The sequence below is a fragment of the Lepus europaeus genome, chromosome 6, assembly GCF_033115175.1.
Source record: "Lepus europaeus isolate LE1 chromosome 6, mLepTim1.pri, whole genome shotgun sequence".
Taxonomy (NCBI): Eukaryota; Metazoa; Chordata; class Mammalia; order Lagomorpha; family Leporidae; genus Lepus; species Lepus europaeus.
The window spans coordinates 100,722,787-100,747,837 of record NC_084832.1 but is presented as its reverse complement, the minus strand read 5'-3'; the positions used below and the strand labels follow the sequence as shown (position 1 = coordinate 100,747,837).

General features: G+C 43.0%; 2 protein-coding genes across 5 annotated transcripts in view; one reads left to right on the top strand and one right to left on the bottom strand.

Annotated features, from left to right (window-relative positions):
* The window catches only part of FERRY3 (FERRY endosomal RAB5 effector complex subunit 3), a 46,145-nt gene extending 43,090 nt beyond the window's left edge, over window positions 1–3,055 (bottom strand). The window contains exon 1 of one of the 3 annotated variants that reach the window (XM_062194764.1): window positions 2,885–3,055. In XM_062194764.1, coding sequence (XP_062050748.1) covers window positions 2,885–3,011 — 127 coding nt within the window. In that variant the 5' untranslated portion in view covers window positions 3,012–3,055. Of the gene's footprint in view, window positions 1–2,808 lie in introns of all 3 variants that reach the window. The other 2 variants (XM_062194765.1, XM_062194766.1) reach the window with 2 other exon arrangements.
* Window positions 3,056–3,194: 139 nt separating this feature from the next.
* Window positions 3,195–24,703, top strand: RAD51AP1 (RAD51 associated protein 1). 2 transcript variants are annotated; one of them, XM_062194762.1, is made up of 9 exons: window positions 3,195–3,349; window positions 7,998–8,047; window positions 9,527–9,668; window positions 13,173–13,282; window positions 15,594–15,680; window positions 16,136–16,285; window positions 19,536–19,700; window positions 22,835–22,984; window positions 23,541–24,691. In XM_062194762.1, the coding sequence occupies exons 1-9, from the start codon at window positions 3,333–3,335 to the stop codon at window positions 23,675–23,677; spliced, it is 1,008 nt and encodes a 335-aa protein (XP_062050746.1). In that variant the 5' UTR covers window positions 3,195–3,332; the 3' UTR covers window positions 23,678–24,691. The 2 variants fall into 2 exon arrangements, with proteins under 2 accessions (XP_062050746.1, XP_062050747.1); XM_062194763.1 differs by lacking the exons at window positions 3,195–3,349; window positions 7,998–8,047 and having other exon boundaries at window positions 9,533–9,675; window positions 23,541–24,703.
* The last annotated feature ends 348 nt before the right edge of the window (window positions 24,704–25,051 follow it).

Here is a 25,051-nt window from a genome sequence, read left to right as displayed (position 1 = left end):
TCATCACATTGCTCATCTACTTAAAATCTTTCAATGACATTCCATTGCTCTCAGGATAAAATCCAAACTCCTTAACCCAGCTGACAATGTCCCTCCCTGAATCTCCAAACTCTCCTCCCACCATCTGCAGCTCTCTTCTCCAACACAGATTCACAGACTTTATATGCCAGCCACATTCAACTCTGTCAACACCAAACTTCCCTTTCCACTCCAAGCTTTTGGACTTTTCCTTTAGAGCACTTTCACTCATCTTATTTCTCTTGGATAACAAGCAGTTATTCTTCAGGTTTCAGCTCAGATAGCCCCCAGGAAGCCTTCTTCATCTTTCTAAAGCTGTATAGGGTCCCCATTATAGGCTCTCATAGTATGAGCCTGTGTGTATCAGAATCATGGCTCCTACGGCACTCTATTTCTCATACTTGCTAGAACCATTTACTTCCAGTGGGAGGAATTCTTTCTTCTTCTATTTCATGTGCCAGGCAGGCTGTTGGGAATATAATGGTTATACATACTTGCTGAATTGTACAATGTTTTGATTTTCTGGTTCTCACTGGGAGAAATGAAGTTAACAATTATTCGTATTTTTCTTTAAGAAGAGGTCACCTGAAATATAAAAATAACTCAGACAAAGGAGTTTTTGAGGGACGGATTTGATGAATTATCCAGACTATATTTTCAAATATGCATACATAAAAATTTTAAGTAAAAATGTATAAAAATTTTGTCTATTTCATACTAATACAAAGAATGAGTATGTATGTTTTACTCACAGAATGGGTTAACCCCCATTTATTAAATATATAGCAATGGAAATATGTACAACAATTCTATAAAACTGACAGTAGCTACCAACAGTAGCCGGTACGTTCAATGATGCAGAAATTCCATTCCTGGGGCCAGCATTGTGGCACAGAAGGTTAAGCTGCCACTTGTGTCACTGGCATCCCATACTGGAGTGCCCGTAAGAGTCCCAGTTGCTCCACTTCTGATCTAGCTACCTGCTAATGCACCCAGGAAGGTAGTGGAGGATGGTCCAAGTACTTAGGTACCTGCCACCCACGTGGGCGGTCCAGATAGTGTTCCTGGCTCCTGGTTTTGGCCTGGTCCAGACCTAGCTATTGCAGCCACTCATGGAATGAACCAGAAGATAGAAGGTGTCTCTGTCTCCCTCCTTCTGTCACTCTGCCTGTCAAATAAATAAATAATAAACCTTAAAAGGCAAGGAGGGGTGACAGAGAAAGAGAGAAAACACTTTCTAATATTGAATAAATAGATTTTACCTCTGGGAAATGTAAATTCTCAAAGATGATGCAACATGTGAAAACACAATTTTAAAAAAGTTAAAATGTATGATTCTATTAAGTGCAATGTACATGTACGGAAAAATAAGGGTCTTACATTAAAAATCTTTCTGATGGTTAAAACTGAAAGCCAACTAATTTGTAGAACCCAGAGCTATGTGCCATCAGAAGTTCTGAGCTCAGCCAGCGAGGGGAGAATACGATACAAAAAGATACCTCCCACTGACTTCATGTGTAGCATCATCACCACCACCTGGTCTGGATTAATTAAACAGCCAAACAGAATTCCCTGTGGCCAGTGGAAACACAACCCCACCTCTCCATATTTTAGACTCCCTCCACTTAAAACTCCGCCCTACCTCCTCCCAACACTCCCTGACATGGCATCCAAGGCCCCCCCGCAGGATCTAACCCCTACCGACAACTCCAGCTTCATATGAACCAGGGTGCACACGGACCCCAGGCAAATGTTTACTGACAGAGGACAGTGTCGCGATCGGAGAACAGGTGCCTGACTCTGTCATTCGAGGAGTTCAAATCCTGACTCCACCGTTCACTCGCCGTCTCAACAACTATCAGCTGGAGATAATGTCACGTACCTCGCAGATCTGTTACGCGAGTCAAACAACGAACACAAAGCATCCGACCAACGTAAGATCGATATGCGCAAGGCAGTGACTATAAAATACACTAGGAACACATCAGCATAAAATCCACGGGTTATGGCCAGCGCCCCGGCTCACCAGGCTAATCCTCCGCCTTGCGGCGCCGGCACACCGGGTTCTAGTCCCGGTTGGGGCTCCGGATTCTACCCCGGTTGCCCCTCTTCCAGGCCAGCTCTCTGCTATGGCCCGGGAAGGCAGTGGAGGATGGCCCAAGTGCTTGGGCCCTGCACCCGCATGGGAGACCAGGAGAAGCACCTGGCTTCTGGCTTCGGATCAGCGCGATGCGCCGGCCGCAGCGGCCATTGGAGGGTGAACCAACAGCAAAGGAAGACCTTTCTCTCTGTCTGTCTGTCTCTCACTATCCACTGTGCCTGTAAAAAAAAAAAAAAAAAAAACCCACGGGTTACTAACTGAATACACACAATAAAATCAGAGCAGCAAAGGAACACTGCTGCTGGGCATTGAAATTTGCGGAAATAAGGGCTTTGGGTCTGACTAGCTCAGAAGCATTGCTTTCGGTAACCAATCATTAGCTCCGGCTTCAGCCGATTCAACGTTTAGACTCCTGTTCCAAAAACGCACATTTTAGTTACTTCTGACTACTTTGAAGCCCTTGCCTCACTTTTTAGCAGCCGTGATATCATAGAAGATACAAAATCGGAATAGGAGGAGGGCCAGACTCAGCTCACACAAGCCCGAGAGCGGAGTCTGCGGCTCGCGTCGGTCAGGGAACGAGATGGCAGCCTGCCCGGCGCAGGGGCTCCAGCCAGGGGAGGGAACAAGTTCGGCTACTGCAGGGTTTCAGCCGGAAGGGTATTCCTAGCTCTCGGCTGAGGGCTCACCTCACCTAGTTCCGAAGCGGCTCGCTCACGCCGAGCTGTCAGAGAGCCTGGGCACCAGAACCGTCAGCTGACTTACTCTTGTTTTTATAGCCGGCAGATCCGCCACGGCAGATTCGCTCACGCCTGTTCCATTTTTCTGGCACTTTGTAGAAGAATCCTCGGTCCAAGTACCCTTTTGTTCCAGTATGCTCATGTTTAATCATTTGAAAGATGCAATAATGTGTATTTCTATTGTTACTGTGTATATCAGAGAGAACGCAGAAGCCCCTCAGCGTGACGAAAGTGCTGCGGAAATACACACACTCGGTTCCGGCTAGCCGGATGCTAGGGCAATGCCTGGGGAAGGCCGTGAGGTCACGCGCTCTTCTTAGGGCGCATGCGCCGCCGCGGGTGGCTGGTGGTGATTGGATGGCTGCTGGCCGCGGGGCGGAATGCGGGATGTCTGATTTTGGGCGGGAATTGAAACCGCCGCGGCGGACCCGAAGAACCTGAGAGCCGCGGGGTTTCCAGCGTTGAGAGCGACCATGGTGCGGCCTGTGAGGTGGGTGGCTTGTGACGCCCCGCCGGGGTGGGGAGAAGGAGCGGGGAGACAGTGTAGACCGCGTCGGCCCCGGATGGAGGGAAAGGGCCGGGTAAGGGGGTGGATGGGCGGTTGTTGGACCACGCTAGTCCCCGGGAGGAGCACCGGTGGCCTCCCTTCGCAGCTGTTGCTATTCCTTTTGCTCACCGCACCCGAACGAGGCCGTCTGCAAGCGTGTGAGCAGCGCTTCTGTTTCCCCGCACGCCCGCTTGCGTGTTCCTCTCTGCAATTCTCGATACAGGAGACGTAGATCTCCCTCTCTTATCGATTGCCAACTGCTGGGCCAATTTACCTGGGTCACACAGCTTGCAGGTGGCGCAGTGCGCAACCCTGAGTCGTCGGACCCCAGACCGTTGTACTGCGCTTTCCATTATATTCTTGAAAGTCTTCCTCCGCTTCGTTGCACGCCAGTGCTTTCGGAAGCCCCAGTCAGCCATTCATGCAAAAGCGTTATTGAAGACACTTGCTTTTTCTATACCGTACCAGGTGCTGGAGGGTTCCTTCTAGGGGGAGGGGAGGTTAGGGCGCCGAAAATAAACATGGCAACGCGACAGAGTGGGAAAGAGGGGAGCAGGATGGCGAGGGCGTGCTTTCCAAGGAGGAAGACGTGTGATGGACACGAGCCAAGAGAAGGAGCTAGTCTCCTAAGAGTAGGGGACACTCCAGGTAGAGCGAGTAAGAGCCAAGGCCCCGAGCTTGATGCGTTGAGCGACAGCCGTGGCTCCATAGGGGATTAGGTTGGTGAAGTAGGCTGGTGTCTGAGTTGGTAGGACCTTGTCAGCCTGAAGAAGGAGTTTGGATTTTATCCCAAGGCCAGCGGAAAGTCAATGGAGACTTCATAAGAAAAATCTAATTTTGCTGTTAGAGATGACTGGCAGCTGGTGGAGAATGAGTGGAGGATGGGGTGACCAGAATGGGAGTAGGAAACCCAGTTAGGTCATTGGGCGGTGGTTTGGACTGGGGTGTTATTAGTCGATATAGAATGGAAGGTGAAGCTGGGATATATTCTGCTGGTGGAACTTGCTAATGAAGTGGATGAGCACGATCCCTGTGATGAAGTGGTTAAAAAAAAAAAAAATCAAGGATGACTCCGTAGTATTTCTGAGCCACTGAATGGATGTCTTTTGTACTGAGTGGTATGGGAAACACCAGAAAAATGACATGTGGGGAATTAGAGACATGCTCAACTTGAAGTGGGTTTTAAGCATCCAAGTAGCAAAGAGATAGTCTCTTTGTTCGGAGAAATGATTGTTAAAGTATGTTCTGCCAGCCGTTGTCTCGACTGTTGAGGAACAGTTTTTTTTTTCTCCTTTGTGCAAATTGTTGAACTCTTTACTTAGTATAGAGTTGGTCTTCTGTGTATAAAGTTATGTGAAAATGGATCTTAGTGGAGAATGGGACTGGGAATGGGAGAGGGAGGAGGAGGAGGGGTGGGAGGGCAGGTATGGTGGGAAGAATCACTATATTCCTCAAGTTGTACTTAGGAAATGCATGAAGTTTGTAGTCCTTAAATAAAAGGTTTCTTTGGCAAAAAAATAAAAAAGCAGAAAACCCACAATTTGCCAAATAATCCTTTACACTTCAAGGCATTTGTGTGTCAATATCATGAAAGCTTAGATTCGCTTTCATAAAAAAAGAAAAAGGTATGTTCTGCTACCTCATGGGGTCCCTGAAACTCTCTCCGGTCTTCAAAGGTAAGGCTATTTTCATAACAATCCTCAGACATTATTTGCCTTTTTCACTGTTCGGTCATTTGCCCTGCAGTGATTAGAAAGCTTGCGGGCACCTCAGCACGCGTGGAGACAGTGGCATCAGACTGCTCACAGTGGTGGCATTCTTTACTGCTAACCTTCAGAGTGGGAAGAAAATCAGCTTCATTTAAGAATATTCTTGATAAAGCAGTGAGAGTTACTGTATTCATTATACCTCAACCCTTGAGTGTATTCTTTTTCAAATAGGTTTTCAATTTCCTTTTACTATTACTGAATCTCAGGATTTCTAAGGTTGGGGGTCCTGTGTTTTAGTCAGCTCTGAAATTCTGTAAAACTCTGGAGAGTAGGAGAGTAACGTGAGTACGCTTTTTTGAAGGTTGGGTGTGAGGCAGTAGGCAGTGCACCTAAAGCTCTTCTACATGCTGAAGTGTGGATGCTTATCTCAAGGAAAAGCATTTGTGAGCTCGAATCGACAGTGGAATTTGTTTCTTTTTCATGGAACATCATTTTTGCTTGAAGGAACAGCCAACTGACCAACTAGCTATTCCACTGGGATGTTTGACAGAAAGAAGGTAGAAGCCAGGACTAGAAGACCATTTGAATCATTTAGTGCTTAGAGGCACAAAGACGGAAATGCTATTTTTTTTCCTTTTGATTTTCTTCTAATGTCCTCATGTAGCTTAAAGATTCATTTCAGCTGTCCCGGTTGCCCCTCTTCCAGGCCAGCTCTCTGCAGTGGCCAGGGAGTGCAGTGGAGGATGGCCCAAGTCCTTGGGCCCTGCACCCCATAGGAGACCAGGAGAAGCACCTGGCTCCTGCCATCGGAACAGCGCGGTGCGCCGGCCGCAGTGCGCCTACCGCGGCGGCCATTGGAGGGTGAACCAATGGCAAAAGGAAGACCTTTCTCTCTGTCTCTCTCTCACTGTCCACTCTGCCTGTCAAAAACAAAAATAAATAAATAAATAAATAAATAAATAAAAAAGATTCATTTCAGGTGGTAGGAACAAGGTCACTCACCATTTTTAAAGAGCCCATTGCATAAAAAACATTATTTTGTATTGTGGAGACATCAAAAAGGATGGATTGTAGTATCAAGAAGTTTCTAACTAGGGCCAACGTGGCATTAACATAACAAGTTAAGCTCCACCAGCAATGCCAGCATCCCATATGGGCACCGGTTTGAGTCCTGGCTGCTCTGCTTTTGATCCAGCTCCCTGCTAATAGCCTGGGAAAGCAGTGGAAGATGGCCCAGATCTTTGGGCCCCTGCATCCACGTGGGAAACTCAGATGAAGCTCCTGGCTGCTGGCTTCAGCCTGGCTCAGCCCTGGCTGTTGTGGCCATTTGGGGATTTCTCTCTCTATCTCTGTAAAAATCTTTTTTTTTTTTTTTTAAGGTGTAATATAGTAAGAAAGATAGAATGCACATACAAAACAAAAAAGGTCATACAAGAGTAACTTACAAATGTCCAATAGCAATTAAACAGCATATAAATTGTAATTGTTAATTATGTGGGTTATTCTTACAAGTTATCTGAATTTTTTCCATATCAGGTAAATCAGGTATAATTATACAAGGTGCCTTCAGAAAGGTTGTGGAAAATGCAAATTATGAAAAAACTGAATAGATTTAAATTTTCTTTTTATACCTCCATTTTCAATGAACTTTTTTAAAAAAGATTTATTTATTTATTTGAAAGACAGAGTTACAGAGAGGCAGAGGCAGAGAGAGATCTTCCATCTACTAGTTCACTCCCCAAATGGCTCCAGTGGCTGAAGCTGGGCTGATCCAAGGTCAGGAGCTTCTTCCGAGTCTTCCATGCGAGTGCGGGGGCCAAGCACTTGGGCCATCTTCTATTGCTTTCCCAGGCCATAACAGAGAGCTGGATTGGAAGTGGAGCAGCAGGGACTCGAACTGGTGCCCATATGGGATGCCGGCACTGCAGGTGGCGGCTTTACTTGCTATGCCATAGCACTGGCCCTACATGAACTTTTTTTTTTGTCAGGCAGAGTTACAGTGAGAGAGAGAGACAGAGAGAGAGAGTTAGAGACAGAGAGAGAGAAAGAGAGAGAGAGAGTTAGAGACAGAGACAGAGAGAAAGGTCTTCCTTCCGTTGGTTCACTCCCCTAATGGCTGCTACGGCCAGTGCTGCACCAGTCCGAAGCCAGGAGCCGGGTACTTTTTCTCGGTCTCCCATGCGGGTGCAGGAACCCAAGTACTTGGGCCATCCTCCTCTGCCCTCCTGGGCACAGCAGAGAGCTAGACTGAAAGAGGAGCAACTGGGACAGAATCCAGCACCCCAGCCGGGACTAGAAGGGGCGGGGGGGGGGGCACAGGGGAGGATTAGTGTAGTGAGCCATGGCGCCGGCCCTTACATGAACTTCTTAAAGTACCTTTGAGGGGCCGGCGCTGTGGTACAGCGGGTTAAAGCCCTGGCCTGAGGTGTCAGCATGCCATATGTGCACTGGTTCTAGTCCCGGCTGCTCCTCTTTCGATCCAGCTCTCTACCATGGCCTGGGATAGCAGTGGAGGATGGCCCGAGTCCTTGGGACCCTGCACCCGTATGGGAGACCCAGAGGAAGCTCCTGGCTCCTGGCTTTGGATCGGCGCAGCTCCGGCCATTGTGGTCATCTGGGGAGTGAACCAGTGGATGGAAGACCTCGCTCTGTGTCTCTCCCTCTCTCTGTAACTCTTTCAAATAAATAAAATAAATCTTAAAAAAAAAAGTACCCTTTGAACTATTTCAGTTAATGCTAAATCCCTGTTGTAGAAATGCAGATCGCATTTAAGTATTTTTAAGAGAATCCAAACACATTTTTATTCAAGACTGTTAATAGTCTTAAGGAATGCAGATGAGAAATTGACAAGTGTTAATGAAACATTTCTGTCTTGGTCATAGACATAAGAAACCAGTCAATTACTCACAGTTTGAGGACTCAGACAGTGATGGTAAGTAGAGCTTCTTATATTTGTTTTACAGATGTACAAATTTATTTACATGCCATTTATAGCTCATATATCTAACATATCCTCCAGTTGCATTTGAAGTTAGTTGGAAAAAGAATTTCCTAAGGATTTTGAATAATTAATGCTGATAATTACACTGATAGGAATGGTGTAGGTGAATGATACATGAATATATGAAGTGATAAGTGGCACTTTAGAGCTTAGCTGCTCTCTGTTTCTGAGATCAGGTTTTGTCTCCTCTGTTCCCCAAAGAAGGAACATTTTTTTGTGATGCAAATATATTACAGGGTATTATATAAAAATTTCCATTAATTGCAATATAAAATAAGACCTAGAAGAAAGGTTGGCCTTAAGCTATGCCATATTGGTTGTGTATTTACTTGTCTCTGCTGTAAGAGCACTTTGAGAATTTTGAAAAACTTTGTATCAGATTGCATTATACTTTGAAGTAAGTTGTATGTTTCTTTCTCAGACCTCCAAAGTTTTCTGTATGTAAAATAGTAATTCCTAGGTTTGAAGGAATCTGGTTTTGCCGTGGGTACAGCCTTATGTACGTATGCCTACAACATGGGAGAAAATACTGCAGAGTGTAACTGAGCTTTCTGTTACCACCATCAGTCACTACATAGTTATAAACTGCTATTTATGTTCTGGGTGTTGTGCATAGCTTAAGGGCACAGCAAGTCATAAGTTACATATGTCCCTAGATAGGAAACCCATGTAAGAGGCAACATGTATTAATAAATGCTAAAGTATATGATTAAGACTACATTGGCCCTGAAGGTATGGTATGTATACAGGTGTCATATATATGTTTAAAAGCCACAGCAGCAATTTTATATTGAGTGTCCAGAGAAGAATGTAATAGTTCTGAGGATTAGTAGGACAACAAAACAAAACAAAAAAACCTAGAAGAAACAGTAATTGCCTAGAAAGGAACATCTCTTTACCAGAAGTTACTTTGGTAGGAACATAGGGAGATCAATATGATAGTGGACAGAAAAGAGTGCTATTGTGGAATAGGAGCGTCTGTCCCTTTCCCGTGATGCTCCTTACTTTAATAGCTTGGTTCATGTAGAAGGAAAAGGTAATGGGCCTTTGAAAGCAGACATTTGACTGCAGTGTGTAGTTGCCATAAAAATAATTTCTTTTCACTTTTCAATATGATAAAATTCTACAATTTTCTTAATGGCTTTATAGGTTTTTTATTAAGCATATGTTTTACATTTAGATGCTACCTTAATTGCCTTTGCAGTTTTTAAAGTAAATTGTTTTTTGATGGATTGGTATTTAAAAATAAAGGCTACAAAAGCAAAGAGGAGTTAAAACAGAAGAGTTAGAATAAAGACAAGAAGAATACCACCCATGATTTTTAAATTGTAGAAAACTTGAACATCCACTGTAATGAATTTCAATTGCCAAGAAATCAATTTTATTTATTTTTAATTCCTACATAAATAGATGATTTTGTTTCGGCAACTATACCTTTAAACAAGAAATCCAGAACAACACCAAAGGAGTTAAAACAAGATAAACCAAAATCTAACTTGAAGAATGTCCAGAAACAAGACATCCCACTCCAAGAGAAAACCCCTAAAAAAAGGTGAGAGGTAAGACAGACAGTAAGTATATGACATTAGATGTGTTCATTTAAAGCAGACACAGATTTAAACTCGTGGTTTAAGTTAGAACTCATAGAGAATCATACATCTTATTTAGTGCATGTAGGATAACAAGGATATACCATGATTCCCTTCTTTTTTTATTATTATTTTTATTTGACAGGTAGAGTTACAGACAGTGAGAGACAGAGAGAAAGGTCTTCCTTCCGTTGGTTCACTCCCCTAATGGCCACTACAGCTGGCACTGCACTGATCCGAAGCCAGGAACCGGGTGCTTCCTCCCCGTCTCCCGTGTGGTTTGCAGGGCCCAAGCACTTGGGCCATCCTCCACTGCCCTCCTGGGCCACAGCAGAGAGCTGGACTGGAAGAGGAGCAACCGGGACTAGAGCCCGGGTGCCTGCGCCGCAGGCAGAGGATTAGCCTAGTGAGCCATGGCGCCGGCCCATGATTCCCTTCTAACCAGTTGAGTTAAAAAAAGAAAATTACAATTATGAGATACATATTTAAATATTAAAACAATAATAATTACAAAGTGTAGAAGTGATGGGTGGCTGTTGTAAGACCACATACCTGTCTCTGAAGTCCTCAAATCTTACAAGACTCTCTACTTTATTAAAAATTATAATTTTTAAGAACTGTGGCTGGCGCCGTGGCTGCCTACTTAACAACTGTCAGAAAAACATAATGGGGTAAGGAGGTGCTTTTTTAAAATCGTTCATAGACTTCTGTAAAATGCAAGATAAATGAAAGTTATTATAACAGTGATTCTTTCAAAAAAAAAAAAAACTGTTTTGGAGAGTTTAAAACATTTGTTTTCCTGTAGATAAAAGATATTTTTCCTCATCTTGTCCACACTTGTCTAGCAGTGAGAAGGTCCTGTGGTTTCTAGACTAGACCTGGAATTCTATTTTAATTCCTATGAGGGAGTTGAGAATGAATGAAGTCCTAAGAGGCCCCAAATTTGTAGCAGGGAGAGGAGATGGGCAAAAGAGGAACATTAAATGATGGAATATCAGTAAACACCGTATTATTGCTACAAGTTGCTCTAATTAACATAGAGAAACTTACCTCATGTCATGTTTACTTTTTCTCTTATGTTTTTAAAATTTCTTGTACTACATTTTGAATATAAGGAGAAAACAATCCATGGGTGAAAGAAAAGACTTGCAGATAATATAACTGATATGAGAATTGTATCCAGAGTATAAAACAACTCTTTTTTTTTTTTCTTCAAAGATTCATTGTTTATTTGAAGATGGAGTTGCAGAGGCAGAGAGAGAGAGAGAGAGAGGTCTTCATTCACTGGTTCACTCCCCAAGTGGCCACAATGGCTGGAGCTGGGCTGATTCGAAGCCAGGAGCCTCCTTCAGGTCTCCCACACAGGTTCAGGGGCCCAAAGACTTGGGCTATCTTGTATGCTTTTCCAAGACATAGCAGAGAGCTGGACTGAAAGTGGAGCAGCCAGGACTCGAACAGGTGCTTATACAGGTTGCTGGCACTACAGGCGGGGTTTTACCTGCTGTGTCACAGCGCTGGCCCCTAAAACTCTTAAAACTCAACAGTAAAAAGAGATTTGCACAAGAGATTTGAATGGACATTTCTCCAAAGGAGATACCTAAATGCAACATCATTAGCAATCAGGGAAATTCAAATTCAGATGTTTCTCAAAATGTTAAGCATAGGGTTGTTCTATGACCAGCCTAGAAATAAACCCAAGAGGAATGTAAACATGCCCACACCAAAGCTTGCACATGAGTGTTGAGACCAGCCGAAGTGGAAGAGTCCAAATGTCTATCAGCCCGTGAATGGAAAAACAGAATTGGGTGTCTGTACAATGGAATAGTACTCAGCTGTGAAAAGACATGAAAGCATACTGAGGAAACAAGCCAGACACAAAAGATCACATAGTATGTTATCCTATTTGTAGGTAATATCCAGAATAGGCAAATCCCTACAGATAGAGAATAGGTTAATGATTGCCAGGACCTGGAGATGTGGACAGTGGGGGGTGACTGTTGATGGTTATGTGGTTTCTTTTGGGGATAGTGAAAATGATCTGAAATTTGGTAACTGATTTTTTCATGACTTAGACTACACTAAAAACTGTATTGTACACTTCAAACAAATGAATTTCTTTTTTTAAGATTTTATTTTACTTATTTGAAAGAGTTACAGAGAGGTAGAGACACAGAAAGAGGTCTTTTATCTACTGGTTCACTCCCCAAATGGACCAGGCTGAAGCTAGGAGCCTGGAGCTTCTTCCAGGTCTCCCACATGGGTGCAAGGATCTGAGCAGTTGGGCCAACTTCTGCTTCCCCAGGTGCATCAGAAGTGGAGCAGCTGGATCGCGAACCGGCACCCACAGGTGATGCTGGCAATGTAAGAGGAGGCTTAACCAGCCCTGGTTTATAACAATTTTAATATATTTTATAAATAAGTAGAAGGGAGGAATTTAAAGGTTCTCAACACAAAGAAGAATGAAATCTTTGAAAAAGAGAGACATGCTCACTACTCTGATTTGATTATCATGATTGTACACATGTAACAAATTATCAGATGGAAGAGTCTCTTTCTGTAACTCTGCCTTTCAAATAAATAAATAAATCTTTTAAAAAGTGCCCTTCAAATAAATTAAAAATGTTTTTATGAAGTTGTTACAAACCAATCACCCTTCTGTGTTGTAGAACACTAAAACTTTCTCCTGCCATTTCACTGTATTTTGGTAGTGATCTCCTTATACTCCCTCCCCCCACTCTTCGTAGCCCCTAATGACCACTATTTGATTCTCTACACTTTTTCTAATGTATTTACAAAAGACTTACACCATTACTAAAGGGGTACTGGTGAGGTCAGAGGAGGTCTAAGTGGAAGTGAAATCTGAAGCGAGTCTGGTTTAGTTTGAGCAGGTGCTTCCCATGTGGATGGAACTGGTGGTTAAGGAGAGAGATTACAATTAATGGGAATAGTAAGGGTGAAGGTACAGGCTGCTCCTGTTATGCTATATTTAGAACGTTGTTGGTATATTTTAGGAGTCTTACCATCAAAGATCAATTAACCTATAAAAACATTTTTGTGAGGTGCTGGCACCGCTTGCAATGCTGCCATTCCATGTTGGAGTGCTAGTTCAAGTCTCAGCTGTTACATTTGTGATCCAGCTTCCTGGTAATGTGGCTGAGAAGGCAGAAGATGACCTAAGTCCTTAGGTCTCTGCCACACATGTGGGAGACCAGGGTGGAGTTCCTGGCTCTCGGCATTTGCCTGTCCCAACCTTGGCTATTGCAGCCATTTGGGTAATGAACCAGGGATTGGAAGAGCTCTCTGTGTCTCTCACTCTCTGTTGCTGTGCCTTTCAAATAAAAAAATAAATGTATAGAAAAAAATTTTTATGAAATTAGCAACTCTTAAATAGTTATTTAGGAAAATCTCAAACTTTGCTATTTAGTTAGCTTGATGTTTTTGAAAACTCGTTTTTATTTCTATTTCAGGATGGCTTTAGATGATAAGCTGTACCAGAGAGACTTAGAAGTTGCACTAGCCTTATCAGTGAAGGAACATCCGACAGTCACCACTGGAGTGCGGACGTCTCCAGACAAAAGTAAATTTCCTATACATTAACCTTGAAAACTTCCTTATTGCTCTTGTAATCATTTCTTTGGATGAGTTTTCACAAGGGAAAGAACAAGCTTTGAAGACTTGGAACTGTAAATAGTCAATTTGCCAAGCATACAGTCGGATTTAATTCTTTATTCAGCTTCATAAATTTCATACAAACATACAAGCATCTCTGCTTAACACTCGAAGCTCCAGGATGTGGACTAGGAGCCTACATGTTCAAAGTCCATCTTGGTTTAAAGTGAAAATTTAATTTCTTGATCAAATGAATTGATGTATCCAGTACTAACAATCTGCTGCTTTTTCTCCAGTTAATAACCTAATAATGATAATTTTTATTATACTAGAAGGTTAAAAGTGCTAATTTGGCTATTAAGTTCAGTAGATTTAGAAAATGACTTGAATGACTCTGGATTTTCTTTGATTTTTCTGGCAGCTATGCAGCAGCAGATGGTAATGTTGACATTCTGGAAAGACAAATCATTATTCCTGGAAAAGATGCTCAAGCTGCCAAAATGCTTTTTGGATTAAATTGGACTTCAGTTCTCTTATAAAGGGAGATGTTTTAGCCCATTATCTTATTTAGGGGTATAACTAGAGTTTTGTATGTGTGGTGTTTTTTTTTGTTTGTTTGTTTTTTTTTTTGACAGGCAGAGTGGACAGAGAGAGAGAGACAGAGAGAAAGGTCTTCCTTTTGCCGTTGGCTCACCCTCCAATGGCCGCCACGGTAGGCGCGCTGCGGCTGGCGCACTGCGCTGATCCGATGGCAGGAGCCAGGTGTTTATCCTGGTCTCCCATGGGGTGCAGGGCCCAAGGACTTGGGCCATCCTCCACTGCACTCCCTGGCCACAGCAGAGAGCTGGCCTGGAAGAGGGGCAACCGGGACAGGATCGGTGCCCCGACCGGGACTAGAACCCGGTGTGCTGGTGCCGCAAGGCGGAGGATTAGCCTAGTGAGCCGCGGCGCCGGCCTGTATGTGTGTTTTTGAAATCAATACTGCCTCATATTTAAAAATGAAACAGTTAGATTAGAGAGATGTTTAATAATCAAAATGGAAGAATCTTTGAAAGCTAATTGTCATGTATTATATCTACAGTTGAGAAATTGAAATCCATCTCTTATAAGACATTGAGAAAGCATAGCACTTAGAAATGTCACTACTCAGTGGATGATGTACTTTTTGGCATTGGCATTTAGTATCAATTATCATGACTTAAAGCTTTGTTAAAATGCTTTAGCTTATTTTAAGGTTATTATAATGATTGGGGAATCCTTATATTCCAAAAAAAGCATAAATTTGCCTACACAGAAGTGATTGTTAAAATTTAGTATCTATTTCTTGTGTGTTGGGCACCATAACCAGCAATTTCCACATGAGATCAATATTTAATCTCCCATAATAACCTATGTGACTCTATTTTTTATCTCCATGTTATAGCTGAGGAAATTAAGTCTTAGCAAAGGTAAGCAACTTGCCTGTTGTCACGTAGCCAGTTTACGTGGGAGCCTGAATCTGGACCTAAGTGATTTCAGAGCCCAGAATGCTCGTATGCTAACCTCTCCAGGCCGTCCCTGAGCTAGTCTGTGTGTGGGATCATATGTCTCTATCTAGATACAATTATATATATATATATATATATATATATATATATATATATATATATTTTGACAGGCAGAGTGGACAGTGAGAGAGAGACAGAGAGAAAGGTCTTCCTTTGCTGTTGGTTCACCCTCCAATGGCTGCCGCGGTAGGCGCGCTGTGGCCGGCGCACCGCGCTGATCCGATGGCAGGAGCCAGGTGCTTCTCCTGGTCTCCCATGGGGTGCAGGGCCCAAGCACCTGGGCCATCCTCCACTGCACTCCCTGGCCACAGCAGAGAGCTGGCCTGGAAGAGGGGCAACCGGGACAGGATCGGTGCCCCGACCGGGACTAGAACCCAGTGTGCTGGCGCCGCAAGGCGGAGGATTAGCCTAGTGAGCCGCGGCGCCAGCCCGATACAATCATATTTTAATGCTAATCTTCTAACCTCTAGATTAAGGGTGGGGAACCTTTTATTCTGCCAAGAGCCAATGGATATTTATAATGTCATTCGTGGGCCATACGAAATGAACAGCTTAAAAATTAGCTTGCTGTAGATTTATTGGATTTCAGGTCCCACCTGCCGTTGCATAGTCAGGGCAGACTGAATGATTTTTGCAGGCCTCATGCAGCCTGAGGGCCAGATGTTCCCCACCCCAGTTCTATATGATGGTTAAGGTAAAGCCTGAGTTTCCTTTTTTATTCTTTGTTTTTAGGCATTGAAAAATATGGCAGTAGTGAAACAGAAACAATGAAAAAGTCTCCTCATCTCTCTAATTGCAGTGTGACCAGTGATTATTTAGGTAAGTTTTTTATATTAATGATTTCTTCTCAACCATACTGTTTTTCTGACTTTTCTTTAAATTCCTGAAACTGGCTAGAACCAAGGTGTTTAAATTTGTGAAAGACCCTCTTCACCTCCTGGCCTTTGTGTCTTTGTTTCTAGCCTTGTTCTCATCCACTTTTAGCCTTCAGTAATTGACCCCAGAACAGACTGCATCTTCCCAGTTGCAGTTTGAAAATTCTTGGGCAAAAACTCAGTTCAGGTCTTGAGCTAATGCTTAAAACCAGCTTCTGTTGCCAGGGTACTGATGTACGGTATTTGACCCAGATTGGACTACAAAATCGATTACTAGAAGCAGGGGAGGGACAAACCTGGGCAGATAAAAGCAACAGACGTAACAGTGTCCATTCTGCTATTCCCAAAATATTTGCTGTTGGAAGAGGTCTTCCACTGACTTTTATTCATCTTCTAAAGATTTGGATAAGATCACGGAGGAAGATGGTGTTTGTGGGGCTAACAGGAAGCGGAGGGCAGCATCCAAAGCTCAGCTGCAGCAGAGGAAGACTTCTCGGGAAGGAAGTGATGGCAACAGTGCTGATGACACTGACCCAGACTTTGCAACCAGTAAGTTATAGCCTGCCGAAACACAAATTCAGAGGGAATCCGGTAAAGCGGCCTTGGAGGCCATGGCACTGTGCTGAATCTCTGGGTATGCAGACTTGAGGAACACACAGGACAGTTGAATTAGCTATGGCATTTAGGGAAAAAGCTTTGAGTAGGAGGTAACCTTTAAGCCAAGCCTTGTAAAATGAGCAGCATTTAGACCAGCTGAAAGAATGGAGTAGCGTTTCTGACCTATATGGGATGCTGACATGGGAGGCAGCTGCTTTACCCGCTATGCCATAGCACCAGCTCTTGTAGCAAAATATTGATAATCATTGAATCTGGGTGGTGTTTTATTATATTATCTATTTTGTAGGTTTGAAATGTTCTTTTCTATATAAAATATATTGTGTCATTTAGATAGATAGGTGAGTATTAATATGTGAGGACAGCAAAGGTTATCTCCAAGTAGTAAGATTAGAGTGAAATTTTTTTTTTTTTTTTTTTTTTTAGATTTATTTATTTATTTGAAGAAGTTACAGAAAGCCCTCCCATCTGCTGGTTCACTCCCCAAATATTCCCAATGGCCAGGGCTGGGCCAGGCCAAAGCCAGGAGCCAGGAGCTTCTTCTGGTTCTCCCATGTGGGTGCAGGGGCCCAAGCACTTAGGCCATCTTCTACTGCTTTCCCAGGCCATTAGCAGGGAGCTGGGTCGGAAGTGGAGCAACCAGGACATGAACTGGCACCTATAAGGGATGCCAGCACTACAGGTGGAGGCTTAACCTACTATGTCACAGTGCTGACCCTGAATTTTCTTTTTTAATACTTTCTAAAAAAATATGGCCTACATTTCCCCTCCCTCCTTCCCTCCCTCCCTCTCTCTCTTGCTTGCTTGCTTTCAGATTTTATTATCTATTTGAATGGCAGGGTTAGAGAGAGAGGAAGAGACAGAGCAAGAAAGAGATCTATCTGCTGGTTCATTCCCCAAATACCTGCAACAGCCGGAGCTGGCCCAGGCTAATGCCAGGAGCCTGAAATCTAGTCCCAGTCTCACAAGTAGATGGCAGGGTTCCAAATATTTGGGCCATTTTCCACTACTTTTCCAGTCATATTAGCAGGGAGCTAGATTCAAAGTGGAACAGCTGGATCTTGAAGTGGTACAAATATAGGATGCCAGTGTTACAGGCAGTAGCTTAACCCAGTGTGCCACAACACAGACCTGCATTTTTTTTATAATAAGTATGAAGGTACTTCAACATGTTCATGGAAAATGTAATTAAAAGATAAGATTATTTTGGTGAAAAATTTGAAGTCTATGCATAGCTTTTTCATAATAGGCATTTTCCATGAATTTTCTGAATATTCCATGTATGTACTGATTTAAAAAATTTTTTGCACCAAAATAAATTTCTGTTTCCCATGAGCTTTCTGAAGTATGCTTTGTTACTTTTCATTTTACTGAGCATTTTCTGCAATAAGCATGTATACAAAGTTTTAAATGAAAAAAAAAGTTTGTATAAATATAAGACTAACACTTTACACTTACTTTCTTTTTTTTTTTTTTTTTGACAGGGAGAGTGGATAGTGAGAGAGAGAGAGACAGAGAGAAAGGTCTTCCTTTTTGCCGTTGGCTCACCCTCCAATGGCTGCTGCGGCCGGCGCATCTCGCTGATCCGAAGCCAGGAGCCAGGTGCTTCTCCTGGTCTCCCATGTGGGTGCAGGGCCCAAGGACTTTGGCCATCCTCCACTGCCTTCCCGGGCCATAGCAGAGAGCTGGCCTGGAAGAGGGGCAACAGGGATAGAATCCGGCGCCCCGACTGGGACTAGAACCCGGTGTGCCGGTGCCGCAAGGCGGAGGATTAGCCTGTTAAGCCACGGTGCCGGCCTATTTTTTATTTTTGATAGGCAGAGTGGACAGTGAGAGAGAGAGAGACAGAGAGAAAGGTCTTCCTTTGCTGCTGGCTCACCCTCCAATGGCCGCTGCGGCCAGCGCACCGCGCTGATCCGAAGGCGGGAGCCAGGTGCTTCTCCTGGTCTCCCATGGGGTGCAGGGCCCAAGCACCTGGGCCATCCTCCACTGCACTCCTGGGCCATAGCAGAGAGCTGGCCTGGAAGAGGGGCAACCGGGACAGAATCCGGTGCCCCGAGTGGGACTAGAACCCAGTGTGCTGGCGCCACTAGGCGGAGGATTAGCCTGTTGAGCCACGGTGCCGGCCTACACTTACTTTCAAGAGTTCATTATCTACTGGACATGGTTTTCTGATCTTAACCTTCCCAAAATAGATCATTGCTTAACTCTCAGGGTGGACAAAGCTTTTTCCAGAGCAGCTGCAGCACTTTTACATCACTGGCCTATGTTATCCCATATTATACAGAAGAGAGCCTGTGGGAGATCGAGGTATGTCCCAAAGGCTGTCAGTGAAGATTGTTGTGGCATGATTAGTCTCTTAGACCTCTATTCTAGAATGTTGAACGTTATGGGATTATGGTATACAGATATTACCATAAATGTTTTGAAAGACTTATTGTCATACCCTACCATTTTTTTTTAGAAGTTACCAAGTTAAACTGGTAAAATCTAAAGTAATGATTTCCTTTTTAAAGATTTATTTATTATTTGATAGGCAGAGTTACACAGAGAGATCTTCCATCCACTCGTTTACTCTCCAGATGGCCATGAGGATTAGGAGGAGGCCAGGAGCTTCTTCCAGGTCTCCCATGTGGGTACAAGGGCCCAAGAACTTGAGCCATCTTCCTCTGCTTTCCCAGGCGCATTAACAAGGAGCTGGATTGATAGTGGAGCAGCCAGGTCTCAAACTGGCACCTGTATGGGATGCCTGCACTGCAGGCCGCAGCTTTAACCCACTGAGCCACAGTGCTGGCTCCTAAAGTAATGATTTCTGATGGGAAAATGATCATACTCATGGTAACAGCAGTTAGAAAATTTTTTTTGCCATCCACTAGTTGTTATTCTAAATACTTTATGTAGGTTGAGTTAATCTGCACAACAACCCTGTATGTGGTTTTGTAGTTATCACCCTTTTTGAGATGAGAAAACTGAGGTACAGTGCAGTTAGGGAATCTGCCTGGGGTTACACAATGTGGAAGTATAGGGGCTGGGATTCAGACCCGGTGCCCACAGTGTCAGCCTTCGCAGCGTTCTGCTGCCAGCAGAGGTGTCCAGGAATGTGGTGTGAAAGCTGTGGGTAGAGTTGGGGCATCAGAAACCCACTTTCTAGAACTGAGGTGAAGTCTGTGCTCTTGTGTTGTAGGTGAAGATTCTGCAGATGATTCTGATTATGGAGAGAGTGACGATAATGATGAAGACTTCACTATGAGAAAAAGTAAAGTTAAAGAAATTAAAAAGAAAGAAGTGAAGGTAAAATCCCCAGTAGAAAAGAAAGAGAAGAACTCTAAATCCAAATGTAATGCTTTGGGTAAGCTTGGTCCAAAATATTTTCATTTTCTCAAGGCAGTTTATTTGTTTGGTTTATTTGCTATATTTTTCTGACCTTTACCTTTGTTCTCCACATCTTACCAGTGTTCATTTCTGGTTAAAATACATACAAGAAAGCAGGGCAGGGCTGGGCAAGGGAGGAACGCAGACAAGCCTGAGCTCTGCTAGCGGTTACCATGCATTCGCCTGCCTCAGGCCTTAACGGCCACCCTTTGTGGTAGCCGGGTCACCTGGATTGTACAGGGAGAAAAACAGAAGCTCTGAGAAGCTAAAACTGGGGAATTTTACATTCGACAGGGGAAGGGGCCGCGGCTGATATTGGAACCCAGTGTGTCGTTTAGTGGCAAGCTCAGTCCACTGGACCACATTTTCTCTGGGTAATTAAACAAGGATGCTTGCATGGCTTTAATGCCTTGCTGTTGTGCTTGACCTCATCTCTGATTTGAAAGCTCTTTTGCCACATGGTTAGGGCACCTTTTTGTGTTTCTTTGCCCCAAATTTAGTAAAAACCATTTTTACAATAAAACTTCTGAAATTTGAGACTGCTTGAGCATGAAATACCTGCTGCTTATGTATAGGAGGTTAGGATATTTTTTAGTTCGTAACATATGATAGATTATTGTAAAATACAACTTCTATTAACTGAATTTTCTTGATTTATTGATATCTATTTTATGTCATGTTTATTTTTTTTAACTTATTTAATAAATATAAATTTCCAAAGTACAGCTTTTGAATTACAGTGGCTTTTTCTCCCCATAACTTCCCTACCACCCACAACCCTCCCCTCCCCCACTCCCTCTCCCGTCCCATTCACATCAAGATTCATTTTCAATTATCTTTATATACAGAAGATCAATTTAGTATATACTAAGTAAAGATTTTAGCAGTTTGCACCCACACAGAAACACAAAGTGTAAAGTACTGTTTGAGTTCTAGTTATATTGTTAATTCAGATAGTACAACACATTAAGGACAGAGATCCTACATGGAGAGTAAGTGCACAGTGACTCCTGTTGTTGATTTAACAATTGACACTCTTGTTTATGGCATCAGAAATCACCCTAGGCTCTTGTCATGAGTTGCCAAGGCTATGGAAGCCTTTTGAGTTCGCCAACTCCGGTCTTATTTAGACAAGGTCATAGTCGAAGCAGAAGTTCTCTCCTCCCTTCAGAGAAAGGCACCTCCTTCTTTGATGGCCCGTTCTTTCCTCTGGGATCTCACTCACAGAGATCTTTCATTTAGTTCTTTTTTTTTTTTTTTTTTTTTTGCCTCAGTGTCTTGGCTTTCCATGCCTGAAATACTCTCATGGTTACGTCATGTTTAATACAAATGCTGTTTGCCATTTTTCAGACTTCCTTTTTTAATAGGGAGAATTGCTGTTACCTTAAATAGCATGGCACTCACTAAGATTTAAAGACTGATTGTCCTTTCTCTGCTAGATTCTGAATTAATGAGGGTTAGAGGTTTTAGAGGTTTTTGGATGTTTTGGTTCTTTTTTTGTTTTGTTTTGTTTTAAAGATTCTTATTTATTTATTTGCAAGACAGAACTATCATTTGCTTTTTCACTTCTCAAATGCCTGTCAATAGCTGGAACTGGGCCAGGCTGAAGCCAGGAGCCAGAAACTCCATTTGGGTAACCCACATTGGTGGCAGGGACTCCAGTACTTGAGCCATCATCTGTTGCTTCCCAGGGTGCACACTAGGAGGAAGCTGGAGTCAAGAGTGGAACCAGGACTCAAAACCAGGCACTCTAGTGTGGGATGTGGTATTCCCACTGGCATCCCAATTGGTGGCTTAACTGTTCGGCCGGACACCCATCCCAGAATGTCATGAATTCTTGAGCAGATTCCCAGAGCACCTACCGCTGTTGAGTATGTAGTAAAAATGCTCAGGTTCATATGCATTTGGATGCCTCTTAGGAATCTCAAAGCAAGCATTGTCTGGAAGTGAATTTATATTCCACCTGTGCTCCTGTCTTGTCCTCTTATATCTCCTCTCATCCTTGTGGCCGTTCTGTAGGTAATGGCACCATGGAGCCATTGCAAGTCATGGATCGTTTCTTCGTCTCCATTTGAACTAAACATGAAACTAATGTACTGCTTTCCCTTCCCTCTTCACTTTAGTTCAGGCTCTCAGCACTTGTTTCCTGGGTTCCTACAGTGGCCTGCAGGGCAGTCTGCTTGCTCTACACTGCCACCATAAAGATGTCTGTAAACTCTTGTGAAAATAAAACTTATGCCTGGTTGTGACCAGCACACACTCCTTTTCTTGGTCTGCACAGCTCATCACAAGTGATTGCATCCTCTCTCTCTCACTCTCACTCTCCAGACACACACACACACACACACACACCTCTTTTCTTGAGATTCTTGCTCCAGCCACACCAAATCAGTACTGGTTCTGGAACTTGTCTCATTCTCCAATTCTGCATGCTCTACTTCTGGAAAACTTCCACAGCTCGTCTTCTCTTCAGCCTTGGTTCAAACCATCCTCACCTCCCCCCTGTGCTGTAGACGTGCGTACTAGCTATAACTTCCTGTGCTACTAGGCATGCCTCTAGAGTCTGTCATTTCCCTTAACACACCGCATTAGACACATCTTTCTATTTTCTTGTCCTTCCCACTGGAGTTGAGTGACTGGACCATGACCCCCTTGGGAGCTGGATCCATGAGTTCCTGAGTTACTCTGTGTTCCTCTTGAACCTAGTACATTGCCTCGCTGACACCTACTGGTGAGACACTGTCACATAATTGTTCAAGGATGGACTTTGGAGTCAAATGTGGTTTCTAATCCTGGCTCAGACACACCTGGCTATCAAACTAGAGGCAGATTACTTAGCCTTTCCATTGCCTTAGCTGACAGAGGGGCCAGTAATGTGTATCAGAATTGTCATAAAGGATTAAAGGCAATGTATGTGGTATGTTTCACACATTGGCTGGCATGTAAATAAATGCCTATCAAGGATGGTTATTCTTGGGTGTGCAATAAAGGTTTCCACATTTGTGATACTGCCTTTTTAATTTTGTGTAAGATTATGTAACTATAATTTTTATAAATATGTACTAGATTCTTCTATTTCACAAGCTCTTTTATGTGTACTTTTCAAATAAGTGACTTCAGTAGACTCTGCTGCAGCTGCTGTCAAATCAGAACCTCAGCCCTCACCAAAGCAGGTTTCCCTGTCTTCAGAGGCCGCTAGGAAACCGTTACAGATATGCAGCCCTTCTGCTGAAAGCAAGAGGCCCAAGTGGGTCCCACCAGGTACTGCATGTTATGTGTGATCAAGGGCAAGGGCTTGGAAGGCTACCACTGGTAGATTATTTTGTCGTAGATGCCGAAGAAATATCTGAGCATTTCCCTCTATTAATATTCTTTAAAACCAAGTTTTAAGTTGCTATATTTATTCCTCGTTTGTTTAGCCATTCCCTTATTATTCAAGTTGTTTAATTTTTTTTCTTGCTGTTTCAAATTTTGAAATTTAATGCTAGGCAGAAAGAATTGCTATGATAAGGTGATAGTATACATGAAGCGAGTGTAAGATTTTATGTCTTTATAACCAGTGTTATTTGCTCCCAGCTTCCTGTTTCACCTTTCATGGTTAAAGTTTTGATGTCATTACCTTGGCTTCCAGGAATGTTTGAAAATAGGCACAGCCTTTCTGCTCTTTAGTGCTGTCATTCTATAGACCAAGTGTATTGGTTAATGGACCCTGGAAAGCAGAATGATGCTTACCTAGCTTTTTTCTTCTGCTACTTTAAACATTAATGTATATTAAGAGATTTCAGACATAATCAGCATCACTTATTTTTTCTTTCAGCGGCATCTGGAAGTAGCAGCTCCAGGAGCAGCCCCCTAGCAGGAGCGACAGTTAAGTCTCCAAATCAGAGTCTCCGCCTTGGCTTGTCCAGATTAGCACGAGTTAAACCTTTGCATCCAGGTGCCACTACTGGCTGAGTGTGGTGGCACAGGAATGTGTGATTGAGAGAATCACAATGTCTCAAGCATGTTTCTGTTTGATTTGTGTTTATCCGCGTATTTGAGGGGGACATTGAAATGTATCGTGTCATGTTGTATAAATGGACTCTACCCACTTGGTGATTCTGTTCCCTGTGAAGCTATTCAAGACTTCAGTAAAAGGTTTATTTATATGGATTATCTTCTCATGCGATTTCCTTCTGAAGAGCGTGTTCTATCTTCTTATGCATCATAAGTCACAGTCATCACCTGTTTGCCAGTGTGACAGGGAGGAAGTCCGTGTCACATGCTGTTCTTGTTCTGTGCTGTTCTCTAGCCTTGTCTAGTTTCTGACACCTTAGCTTTAACTGTTCAGAGTTTTTATCTGGCCGGGGGAATCATTTCCATTTCTTTCAGGAGACATTTCTGAAACCTTCCTATTAATATTGCTACTTAAGCAATATTAACCGTCAGTTTTATTGCAAAAATGTTTCATATTTTACCCAAATCATTTTATAGTAAGAATTCAGAATTATTTTACATATCAAAGTGATTTAATAGTTATGTCTCCTACTTGGAAATAGATGGTTATTGTATAGCAAACAGAATTTAATGACATTTTATGAAGTCTTCATTATCAAAAGCCTCTAATAAAAGTGAAAAAGCTCTTTTCCCTATTTCTTTTATATTTCTCTGATTGTGTACGTTTCATGATAAGATGAGAGCCTTGCAAGGAACATTAACCTTGTAAGCATAACCAGGGGAAGCAGTTTCGTAATCACTGTGTGTTCAGCCAGTACTCTGGAGAACAGCTGTCCAGTACTCGGTCATCCTGAGTATTCTATTAAAGAATATAGATTCTCAGGAAACTCAGCTCTGAATTTATTGTGAATAAAAGCAGTAATGAGTGTTTTATGGTAAGAATGATCACTTTTTAATAAAAATTTTCAAATCATGTTAACCACTTAAAGACATTAATACTTAGCTCTTGCTTTATGGAAACATTTGTCTTAACCTGAAAATAAGTAATTTGAAGTTATGATTAAAGTGTTCCTTTACATATTGATAGTGTACATTTTTCCCCTTATCGAGTATATTTTATTTGCCACCTCAGTTACCCCATCACCCAGCTTTTGGAGCCGCCGTATTGTCTAGTCACATAGTGCTGAGGTACTGTCTGTGGTCCGTATCAGCAGTAAACATTAAGAGGCTGTACGGTACTGATACCACTGACTAACCACCTGGCAGCAGCTTGAGACCCTGTTTTTGCTGTGTTGTTTCATATTCATCGTTTCTTCCTATCTGAAACTTACCTCAGACTGGCCTGACTGCAGGAGCAAGGGCCTTCATGGTGCCAAGCCCGGTGTCGTTGGT

Bases quoted from the DNA above. Each gene is read 5' to 3' on its own strand.
- RAD51AP1 (XM_062194762.1), top strand. The intron at 8,048-9,526 runs GTAAGTAGAGCT...CTACATAAATAG, and splicing joins TGAGGACTCAGACAGTGATG to ATGATTTTGTTTCGGCAACT. The intron at 22,985-23,540 runs GTACTGCATGTT...TTTTTCTTTCAG, and splicing joins GCCCAAGTGGGTCCCACCAG to CGGCATCTGGAAGTAGCAGC.